The 12146-nt window shown below is 38.6% G+C and overlaps 3 protein-coding genes across 3 annotated transcripts; all 3 read left to right on the top strand.

The window, feature by feature from the left end:
* The first annotated feature begins 79 nt into the window (after positions 1-79).
* LOC145483833 (complex I intermediate-associated protein 30, mitochondrial-like) lies at positions 80-3140 on the top strand. Its single transcript, XM_081462378.1, has 3 exons — positions 80-286; positions 907-1083; positions 1910-3140. Exons 1-3 carry the CDS (start codon positions 170-172, stop codon positions 2108-2110), a joined length of 495 nt encoding a protein of 164 aa, XP_081318504.1. The 5' UTR covers positions 80-169; the 3' UTR covers positions 2111-3140.
* Positions 3141-4467: 1327 nt separating this feature from the next.
* LOC145483839 (uncharacterized) lies at positions 4468-7436 on the top strand. The gene has a single exon (XM_081462388.1). It carries the CDS (start codon positions 4744-4746, stop codon positions 5866-5868), a length of 1125 nt encoding a protein of 374 aa, XP_081318514.1. The 5' UTR covers positions 4468-4743; the 3' UTR covers positions 5869-7436.
* Positions 7437-7988: 552 nt separating this feature from the next.
* On the top strand, positions 7989-11606 carry LOC145483842 (multiple coagulation factor deficiency protein 2 homolog). The gene is made up of 2 exons (XM_081462391.1): positions 7989-8388; positions 10598-11606. Exons 1-2 carry the CDS (start codon positions 8252-8254, stop codon positions 10890-10892), a joined length of 432 nt encoding a protein of 143 aa, XP_081318517.1. The 5' UTR covers positions 7989-8251; the 3' UTR covers positions 10893-11606.
* The last annotated feature ends 540 nt before the right edge of the window (positions 11607-12146 follow it).

The following is a 12146-nucleotide window of genomic DNA, read 5'->3' as shown; positions in this document are numbered from 1 at the left end:
GCGTCTGGAGGAGGTATTATCAAAGGAGTCAAAGGTTTTTTCCAAAAACCAGCTGTAAAAACTGTCGTGAAAACCGTGTTTCCAGATCCTATGGCGAATTTCAAGTATTCAGAAGTTTTGTGGAACTTTAGAAATAAGGAAACCCTGGAGCAATGGACGCTTATCACAGATGAGCAGTTTGGTGGCAAATCTACAGCCGAGTTTGTACGAAGTCCAGGCGGAAAAGCTGTGTTTAAAGGGAATATTTCTACTGAATTACCCGCAGCCACGAATGTTAAATACAGTGGTATGTGCTCTATCAGATCACAGCCACAAAGGGTAAGTTTTGTGGCGCATCTAGTACTGTATGCAAAATTTAAGCTCAAGGTTACATAATTTTCATGATTAAGGTACAAACTGGAAAGCACCCGAGTGGGGGCCTGGGCGGGCCTGGGCTGCCCTGGTACCCAAGGTGGAATTCTGAGCCATGAGTTATTTCCATTTTCTCAACAACTCTTGATTTTGAGCTATGAAAATTAATGTACCGGGAAGTGGACAGTGTTTTTGTAAAGGCTGACTTCCATTGATTGAGTCTATAAGTAAGCTAGTTTACCCCGGGAGTCCTATTGTCCCATTCTTCTCAACGAAACCATATACCACGTTACACGTGCTTGCAATTCTGTACTTGCTATTAGGGGGAACTTGGCCTTGACTGTTGTAAAGGAGACCGCAGAAGTTAACCTCTCCATACGTAAGATGGGTTAAGGTTATCATTTTTGCGGTTTTCAAGTAAAGAAAGAAAGTAAAAAAGGTAAGTCACTCCTCTCTTTCCTAAGGGGCTGCATGAGTCAAAGCTAGACTGTGCTCTCTAAAAGAAAAAACATTACATCATACATTAAATTGTGTCTTTCTCTTCTTGTTATCCAGGATAGGAAAGGAGATGTGACAGCAAATGAAGTAGCAGATTATGATGGTATTGTTGTAAGATTAAGAGGAGACGGTAGAACCTATACACTTAATGTTCAGACAAAGGGCATCAGGGATGATGATATACATCAGTCTTTTTTTCACACAAGAGGAGGACCATACTGGGAGATAGTGAGGGTAAGATAGACCTCATCTCTATGTTGTAAGAGAATTGCAGGGCTGCAAATAACTATTTTTTTGAAGGCACATTTTTGATGACATCTCTGTGTTGCCTTGGCTGAACAAAATGGATATTGCATGTGATGTGACATTATTCTTTAGTTCCATTAATATTTAACGCTTTTGATTCATAATAAGGGGACTTTAAATTTGAGTATGATTACAAGATTGAGTACAAGCAAGATTTTCTAATTCTAGTTTGCAGGCTTCACATTATCTCGTCACATACCCATCTCATTCCCTGAGGTACCCTCTTTACATAAAATCAACATAAACATGAAGAGCGAGGGCTCTGGAAATGTCACTGGTTTAAAATTCAAAATTCATACTCATAATTCAATCTTGAGGCCCCTTTTGTTACAACTTATACCAAACCACATTCCAGACAAGGAGCATATATGTTAAGAAAGTTGGAATATGGCCAATTTGCCTAATGTAGTTGTCAATTAATCTGAAAAATAAAGAAAAGAAGAAAAATCCACTGTTCATAGTGTTAGGCCATAGCTTGGATTTTGTCATTAGCCAATTTCAGTTGGCCATTTTCTGATGGCTGACTGTTATTTGCAGTCCTGAATTTGTCTCAGTGAGTGGCTAATGTAGCTGGGTTAACTAGATTTCTTTGGTCACTACACTTTCCATCCAGTGACTTTTGTTGTCATTTGTCACCAGCTAGTCAACTAACAAAAAACAAAAATCATTCCTGCCTGCATCAGCACAATAACATTTTCCCATGACGCAGTTATGTCCAAGTTTCTAACCCTTTTGAATTTGCATCTCTTGACAGCTGCCATTCACAAAGTTTGTTCTAACCAATGCGGGATACTTACAAGATCAACAGATGTATTTTCCAAGAATACGCACAGTTGGTTTCACATTAGCAGACCACAACACTGGTCCATTTAACCTGGAAATTGACTATATTAAACTGGTCATGTTTATGTACCAGCCCAAACATTTCAAATACCACTATCAAAGCAAAGCTTGAGTATTTTGTAGGTCAATTACAAATGGTTTACTCAGGAAGCTATGTTCCAATTTTTAGGGTCAAAAATCCATTGAATCCCCAAGTGTTGTCAAAGAATGAAAATTAAGGTTCCCCCTCACTTACTAAACCAAATCTCAATCTTTCTAAGCAAGTTCAAATGGCCCAATTTGGATTTCCATGCTTGGTGGTCACGCCTTTCAACAGAGACAAGGCTAGAGTTGACTTTGTTGTGAAACACAATTTGTTACTTTTCGAATGTAAATTATGCTGTTATCACACTAACTAGTTTCTCATCTCTATCATAATAAAGTGGGCCCAAACCTCGTTTCCATGCAAAGGCTTGGTTACATTTCACAGAACAGTGACATGTTCTATTGTATAGGATCTGAGCTGAACACGCCCTTCTTAGCTTGAATGTCTTGATCAGGGGTTTCATTAACGTTTTCAGCAGGAGGGCAACAGGTTTTCACAGGTGGGCAAAACTATTTGAACTGTGGACTTCTAATATAACAGAAACTTTCCTCTTAATGATCAAACCAGGCGAGCAAAATCACCCTCACAGCCTGTCAATTTGCCTGGTGCTGGCCCTTGATGAAACCCCTGAACTTGATCAATCTCCAGCGTTTGTAAGAAAGCTTTTTAAAATAGAGGTTCTAGATAGGGGTGCTATAGCCTCAGCCATCGGTGCAAATTTCATTGCATTTCTCAACTATCAGTAATGTTTACACGTCTTAGATCTCAGTTGTCAGTTGAAAAAGCATCATTTGTTGTCTAAAATTGGACCAACAGGCCATATTCGTATTCTTGGGATTGGACTGAAACTAGCTTGCAATAGAGGCTCATGTGGGGGAATATCATTAAGAAGAAATTAATGTCATGTACATTTGAAAAGACTTCCTGCATTAGCCTCAATTGCAAGCTAGTTGCAGTCCAATACCGAGATTACAAATATGGTCTATTGTCAGCTTTCAGTTGAACCCCACACAGACCCTAAACTTTTAATAAAGTCTGTTTATTTCTTCACATTCAACAGTGCGTTATTCCTTTTGCTAAATAGAGCGGTTTTCATTTGAGTTTTGAAAGTAATCAGGCAATTACTTTGGTTGTGGTTTTGGTTTTACTACGGTCTGAGATTGACTGAGTAGTCTAACTGGTTTGTAATTGGTTTGGTTTTGGGTTTACGACATTCAATTAAAAACCGCTCTAATCAACACACTTATTTCTATCTCGTTGGGGGCGCGGTGGCCTCATGGTTAGTGCGCTCATCTCTGGATCGCGCGGTCCCGGTTCGAGCTCTGACCGGGGACATTGTGTTGGGCTTTTGGGCAAAACACTTTACTCTCACAGGCGGATTTAATGCTGGGGGGTAACCCTGCGATGGACTACCGTCCCTTCCAGGGGGGAGTAGAAATATCCCTAGTCGCTTCATGCTACAGAAACTGGAAATAAGCGTCGGCGTGATGAGCCACTTGGCTCGCATGCAGACTTTACCTTACCTAATTAAACAGTATACACAGGGGCACCCAATGCATCATTTTGATAAAGTGTCTGTTCGGAAGTCCTTTAATCCCCTCCGATTTTCCTAAGAAAATTGTCGCCTCGAGCCTTCGTGATATGAGAAATTTAACGCCTTTTCTTTTCGGAGTGATAAATATCTCGAAAAAAGGACAGCTATGATTTTCGGAAAGGCGATAAAGCCTAAGGTTTTTGGGAAATGGACTTAACGCCCTAATAAATTCGGAAAGACTGAAGGAAATTTCATAGCGCAGCTCAAAATTAACCTACATTGCCTAAAATAGCGTTTTAAAGTATCGAAGAGAAAACCTTGGAGTCCCCTGTAGTATTTGAACAGTATACACAGGGAAAAACACCGTTCTACCTACGAAACAGATTTTCATTCTGAAAGGAGTTGAGAAAACAAGTTTAAAAATTTCACTTGGTTTGGGCGTAATGGAAAAAATTGTTTATTGATAGCAGCGCAATGTACTTGTCTGGCACGGCTTCGCTTCGTTTAACCTTGTCTGTTTTCCCACTGACGCCGGAGAAATTTGAAAACGCAGCTTAATTTCCGCGATTAAGCCTACCGTCCACTCTAATCCGTCACGAAAACGGAGCTTTTCGAAAACGCTCTTCAAACCGGACGAATTTAAAAGCAATGGCTTTCCGTTTTGTGTTGGCGGAAAACATTTTGAAAATGGAGCTTTTCGAAAACGATTGCGTCACTGATAATCATTTGATTTCCCTGATCGAGTTTTCCTCAAACACAAATGCAGAATGACCGGTGATTGTTGCGTTTTTAAATTCCTGTTTAGACAGAAAACATTTGATGTGTTTTCAGAGTGAAACATGTGTTTTCAAATTCTTGCGGAGTAGTGTGGACCGGGCGTGGGTGTTCACGCAGTCATGTTGGGGCTCCAGTGTTTTTTCCAGGCTTTCTGAATTGAATAGCACTTTTGAATGAACCACGCCCGAGTTTTTCGTTATTACAATAGATGAATTCTCACGCTTTCGATTCTTAGCGAAATGTCGCACAATATGTTTATAAGAGGTGGTACGCTACTAGTCACGAGGTCACTTTCATTTGGGGAAGGTTTCCTGAACTGTTTGAAGCAGGCTTTGGAGATAACTGTACGATGGAGGATTCAAAACCAGGAGAGGACATTCCCAATGGCCAGCTTGTATGTGAAATGAAAGATGCACTGAACAGTTTAATGTCCCAGCTTTCCGCTTTCGGGCTCAAGGTCCACGTGCTTCAAAACCGCGTCGTTATCACGGAACGGAGCGAATCTGGAACATTTAACGTAGTGGACGGAGAAGCCGCGTTGCAGTTCGTGAATCAACCGGAACATGCTGACAAAATTATTTGCTTCAATTCTGAACGGTTTTATTGCCACACCGAGTACCTCATTCTCAGAAGTCAGTATTTCCGAGCTTTGCTTTGCGGCGTTTACCGCGAGACAACCATGGACTTGATTTCCATTCACCTCCCAGCGCCTGGAAATACAGAGCCCATATTGCACTTCATGTACTCGGGTATTGCAGATGGCGCGCTCTTTGAAGCTCATGAAATCTTCAATACGATCCAAAATGCGAATTTTCTGGGCGTGGAGGAATTGTTGAGCAAGGCCGCCGAGCATTTTGCCACTCAGTGGAAAGTCTTTGCTATTTCTCCACTGTTCAGGCGAAGCATTGTTGATTCGGAGTTTGTTTCATCAATTCTGGAGCTTGGGACAAAAAACGGTGTTTTCAAGGAAGGAGACAAGCTCAGAATAGTCGTTCTATGGAATGAAGAAGGAACTGAGCACAATTTTCCCGAGTCTAGTCGTCTTTTAATTGAGCACAGATGCTTAGAGAAAACTGGTATTGCAGATTTAGACTGGGCGCTAGACAAGAAACCTGGACTCTTTAATGCCTTGGATCAATCCATGTTCCGCGTCGTTTACCAACGCGCGATACAAGATTCCGCGCGCGTCCGCGAGAACTTGCGCGTCCACGAGGACAAGATCAAAAGTCTTTCCCAGTGCCTACGTACGCTGACAAGACAACTCGAGGAGGTCCGCTGCAGCAGATGTCAGCTGTTTCTTCCTCGTGCAACCATGAAAACGAGAACTTGCATTGTGACGCGCCATCTTGGAGAGTATGTGGTGAATAAAGGATGGAGCTGCTGCAGACAGCTCATCAAAAGAAGCAAGGGCTGCAAGCCAGTGAGTCTCTCGCGACACTGCATGTCTTTGAATTCAAACGCAAGATCAAGATGAGTGACGTCATCATAATCACCCTGACAACGATGAATGACGTCACTATGATTTCCATGGCAATAATGAATGACATCTCTATGATAACCAAATTGTAATATAGCGTATTTCAGTCTTTTTTTTTTTGTAAATAGTTGATGTATGAAATCATACTGCGATTGGCATTTTTGTTTTTATTTCATCATTCTTTACAAGAAAAACGATGTTTTTGCGTTGCCTTTTTTAAGATTAGTGTATATTTTATTACTCCCCAAAACAAATATTTTATTGCATTTCAGAAATACCAAAAGATCCGTTGGATTTCATTTGCGTTTTTATTATACTCAAAAAACAAATTATCCTCTAAAAGCAAATGTAATTATATTATTGAGCCTCTCGTAAAAGATGGAAGCAAACTACCACACGATACATATTACTAGTTAGTATTTCAAATAGTGTATTTACTATACTTACAGAAAACTGTTATTTTATTATAATTTAATTGCAGCTACTTTGATTTATATTCTTAACAAAAAACGCTGGTATCCACTTTTGTTTGTTGGGGTATATGCTGGTTAAGGATGGAATCTGTTGTAGGGAGAAAAGTAGTCTCTTATTAGTAAAGCAACTCGGTTCACTCCTGTTCCTCTCCCCGTCAATTTTTAGCGGCTTGATGTTTACAGTAAGGAATTCAGAGTCTTGAAAGGGTGCTATACATATATTTTTTTTGGTAGGGGGAGGGCTCGCAGTGTGGTGTTATTCAAAGCGCCCTGTTTTCTTACTTTTTTCGTGAACATCCAGCTCGGACGCTTTCATTATAAAGAAGACTGTGACAGTGTTTCATCGCATTTCCAGTCGCCGAGGTGCGGAGTATTTATGAAACATTCCATGGGTATGGAAATGCAATTGAGGATTGTCTCGAGTATTTCCGCGTCATATATGATTGGCTATCTCCACACCCTTCTAGGATTTTTTAAGCCGGGGATGATCTAAAAATAACTTGAGAGGGATTAACGATAAGAGTAATCTTTACCATCAACCAATCAATAAACAATTATTAGATGAGGTTTTTGTGATATTCAGAATAATCAAGGTCGAGGTAGGGGTTATCAGCCGAGGCGGAAGGCTGAGGCTGATAACCCTTGCCGAGACGTTGATTATTCTGGATATCACAGAAACCGAACAGCAGCCGACACTGTTTTTCAAAACAGACCTTTATTATGCAATCGTATGCAGCAAAAAAAAAGTGTTGTTCTCTGAAACATACTCGTTTGAGCTTAAAGTGAAAACACGGAGATTTCATCGCAATCTGCTTTTTGACTTTATGTGCGTTGCGTGACACTCGGCACGCAACCCGTAGAAATTAACAAAATTTAGAAAAAAAAAAAAGGAAAAAGAGTACATTGAGATAGCCATGTCTGCGAACCAACTTATAACGGGAATAGTGAATATTTCTTACAGGAAACAGTAAGTTTCAAACCAAACACTTCTATTCTTTCTATTTATTTATTTATTTATTTATTTATTTATTTATTTATTTATTTTTATTTTTTTCATGATACCGCCTGGTTTAGTTTATGCCTTCGCGCCAATTTTCAATGTTCGTTCGCTCGCATTTCGAGACCAGACATGGCGGTTCAATCGGTTCGACCTTTACGTATTTTTTACGTGTTTTTTTTTTTTTTTTTTTTTTTTTTTGTGACGTGTTTTTACCTTTACGCCCCATCTTGGCTGTTGCCTATTAACATTGCGTGACCGTAGAGCAATTCAGGTGATAACAACTGAGTTTTTAATTTCGATGGGTCTGAGGTCTGAGTTTTCGGGGTCTGAGTTTTCGTGACACCTGGGAAATACCGTTCCGTTCGGCATACGAAAATTTCGGAAATTCAAACCGGAATTTCTGCTCCAATGGAACGCGCCCAAGGATTTACGATAATTCTGTCAACCCGAAAAATCACTAACCCTGACTGGATAATGATTTATCCAATGGATGGCGTTATCCACTTTTTGCACAACGTACCGGGCCACATACAGTAGGAGGTAGATCAAAACTAGTCATGTTTTTACAGTTACAGTTTGTGGTTGAAGTAAAGCAAACAACAATAACATTTCTTTTTTTTTTTTTTCTTTTTTTTTTTCTTTTTGCTATATTTATGAACTGGACATTGCTGAAGTGAATTGTTTCTGTCGTTATTCTCAATTTCAATAATTTCGGACTCCGGAATTCCACTGATTTTATGGTTGGCCGTTCCGAGTTTGGGATACCTGTGCCCAGGCCAAACGATTGAGTAGAGAGGGGCTGGTGTCAACTTCCGTCTTGGGAATTGGGAACCGCGCCTTACTTTTGTTTGGAGAATCGAGATTACTCGTGAACGAAAAATAATTTTTATTCACAGTTTTTAGTGCCATGAAAATGTCGTCGATTCGATGTGCATGTGGACTTGTAGCTTTCTTTACCCTTTTCTGCTTTGTTGTTTCTGACGACAGTCAAGCTGGAGGGAAACACAACCCTTTACACGATTCAAAAGTCACACACGACAAAGAGTAAGTACGAAGTATTTTAGGCTAGAGTAAGCTTAAATAATATTTACGCTTATGTCTTAGTTATCTCAGTCACCGATTCATAGAGTTAATTACTGATAAGTTAACTTAACGAATTGAGTTTTAGTTCACTTGCTTCTTTTTTAGTTCGGGTTGCAACCGACGAAATCAGCTTTAGGACTAAATGGTATAATCCAGAGAGCTTTTTGAATACACGTGTACATACGAGAATTACTTTGAGCTAATTTAGATATATTTGGCCAATTTGTATCAGTAGGCAATATTTCTAGTTCTAGGTCATTTCAATTACAACAATTTGAGTTGTTTTAAATGCAAGATTTTGAGTTACCTTCATATCATATTGTAAATTTTGCTATAACTTTTTCCTTTTTTTTAATTTCATGGCATAAAGTGTATCAATACTGTAGTATTATTATATGGCAAGGTAGTCTGATTGGTTCTTTACTGGGTGGGACTTTGCTATTCAGACCGTTTTCATGGAAGTGGTCTAAGCTGTGTATATTTTGTTTTCAAAAGCAGGCAAATTCAAAATTTGCAACTTCCATGGAGTGCAATAATAATATTATTATAAACTACTTACTAACCTAGCTTGCTTGAGCTTTTCTGGGGAACATTGGCCCTCGGTCATTTCTGTATAGACCTCACTTAGACCAATATTCTCCTGTAAGGTCCTTGCGTTCGGCCAATAGTAAGAGATAACTATTTATTCATAACTTTTGTGCAACTGCAGGGACTAGTAGCAAATAGAGTACAAATAACACCTGAAAAAAACACTGAACATCTCACAATGTCTATACTTTTAGTCCAGAAGACCAGCTTAACAGGTTTTCTGTAACCCCCTGAATCATTTGGATCACACTAATTTTTTTATACTTTGACATTATACAACGTGCAAGCAATTGCCTAAACTTGAGAGCTGCAAAAGTGTTTTGCTGTTTCTTACACTTTTCTTTGCACTTTTCTAAAATTTTTAAAAATTCCTGCATTCTTTTATAACTCAACGATGCACTCAGGGATGATAACCGTTACATTGTTTTTGTGTGAGGTGTCACTGTAGTTTTACTTGCTGTATTTTGGCTCGCCATAATTGTTTCACCTTTATACAACAATACTATATCACCTAAATAGTATACTATACAGCAATGCTATATGCTGAAATTTTTTTCATATAGTTACAGTTGAAGCTCCCCACAATGGCCACCTTGAGGACAGAGGGAAGTGGTCATTGCAGAGAGGTGGCTGTTATGGGGAGGTAGTGGTGTGTATGACACCCGCTTTTTTCTTGGGGCTCAACATTTCAACTTCAAAAAATAGTTAATGTGGCATGACGTAAATACGTAACGAAATCAAAATACAGTCAAACCTCAATTATCTGTACCTCGATTACCCAGATTTCTCAATTATCCGGACTTTTTCTCTAGTCCCAATTTTGTCATGAATATTTATTAGTCATGATCAAGATCCATAGCAATATTCTTTTTAAAACTATAGCATTGAAAAGTGCAGTCAAAAGCGAGTTTGTTTTGCTTTGAAAGAGCAAAAGCAGCACTTGCTCGCATTGTAACTAATGAAGAACACTCAAATGAGTTCTGATTGGCTCAGAGTTGAGTGGTTCAAGATATACAGTAGACCATATTGTTTTCCAAACAATTTGTAAAGGTGTTGTTTCATGATTAAATGTTGCTTTATTTAAACAGTTTTCTTCTTCATTAATATTCATATTTTCGATTATCTGCACCCTCAATTATCCGGACTATTGCGTCTAGTCCCAACGAGTCCGGATAATTGAGGTGCAACTTTATATCAATAAAACAGAAACAGAGATTAATGACGCACGGCATGGATCAAGTTTCGTGACCTTTTCCAATAAATAATGGGGTTTTGTATACACTGTTCATCAGTTACTGAGAAACTGGACATTACCTGTAAGTGAATATAATATTATGAAAGAGCATATATTTGAACTGTGAGAGGTTATTTTGGTAGTTTGGAATGCACTTTAGTGGCCATTGCCTTGTGGAGAGGTGGCTGTTTTAGAGAGGTTGAAATAAGAGGGAATATATGCACTGTCCACCAGGGCAAAAAAAAGTGGCCGTTGAAGAGAGGTGGCCATTGCTGGAGGTTTGACTGTAGTAATGAATTTATTTATTTATTTCTTATATTTGCTTATTTATTTATTTTCATGTTGCAGCCATATTAAGGAGCATCTAAAGGATGAGATTGATCTCAAGGATGAACAAATGTCTGATGAAGATTTACAATTCCACTACTTTAAACTACATGACTATGACCACAACAACAAATTGGATGGTATAGAACTCATGAATGCAATGACGCATTATCACGATGAAGATGGCGATGGCAAAAACCCACATTACACTGATGATGAAATGGGACACATGATAGATCAGATTTTAGATGAAGATGACCTTAACAAAGATGGCTATATCGATTATCCAGAATTTGTGGCATCACAGAAGTCTTAAGAAGCAAAAACTTTTTATCTACACACTGTTTCAGTGTTTCAATGACATTTAATTGATACTATTAATATATGAGCTTGAGAAAACAGACATTTCCATCAACCTCTTAATAATTTCTCCTCTGAGAAAAATATCTTAGATTCAAGTTGGATATTTGCATCTTCCAACTATTTTCGTGGCAAGGAAACCTACCCCTGCTTTATTATGCCAGTATTCCCCCCCCCCCCCCCCCTCTATAAATGTGCCTCTCATCCCCTTAAAATCCAAATATGCTTTAAATTAGCACAGGGAAGGGTGGGGTCTTATTAGCCAATTTTTAATTTAGCCAGCTACACAGACATTGCTTAGTGGAATTTGTCAGCTTAAATCTCCACTGTTTCTATGTAGTGTAGGAAAAGAGTAGGTCATGTATAGGTGTCCTCTTGTTTCAGGCTATTTACATCTTTTTTTCTTTACAACAAGTTAGTTGTTTTGAGTTTTACACCAAGAGATATTAAGATACAGTCTAAAAATCAAAAGTGCTTATGGTCATGTTTTACACTTTTGCGAGAATCAAACATAGGATTCATAATAAGATAAGATTTCAGTTTCCAGCTTTGCATCAAAGATACAGTTTATGATTAATGAAGCTCATTATGATGAATGTTTACATTTTAATGCCTTTATATAAATTTTTTACATCTCAAAAATACACCATTGTTTGATTTTATCAGTCTTCAGTCTTAGATTCAACGACATTTAAAGGGATGTACATGAAGACTGTAGAGTGGGAACTGGGTTAGAGTTACTGGTGGCCAGTACTGGATCCTAGAAAACATTGTCTTGTACAAGACTGATCAGGAAATGTTCTTGTTTCCCTATATTCCACAATCTTTCACTTTATAACTTTGTAGACACTGTGAGAATTTTTGTGATGAATGAGGCAGGACAGCTCCTTTCCTGAATGATATGCCCTTTTTTGCTTTCATTAGCACTAGGGGAAGGAAGCTGTGCACTTATCGTTACCCCCAGGAAGAGTGAATTACAGAACACCGTAAACTGCTGCTTGTAAGCCCTCCCACTTAAAAGCCCTTACAGTTATAGGCCAATCTACCTGTAAATAAAGTATTCCAATTACAAGCCCCCGAATATAAGCCCCTGATTATAAGCCCCCCTCTAGTTTGAAATGAATGTTTTCGATGTATTATGATGTTTTAAAGCTTAATTAAAAACCAGCATATGAAAAAAGTATTTTGTTAAACACTGCTGTAGCTCATT

The sequence above is a fragment of the Orbicella franksi genome, chromosome 4 (genome assembly GCF_964199315.1).
Source record: "Orbicella franksi chromosome 4, jaOrbFran1.1, whole genome shotgun sequence".
NCBI classification, from domain to species: Eukaryota; Metazoa; Cnidaria; class Anthozoa; order Scleractinia; family Merulinidae; genus Orbicella; species Orbicella franksi.
Note: the sequence above shows the minus strand (reverse complement) of the source record. Positions and strands in the feature narration are given on the sequence as shown.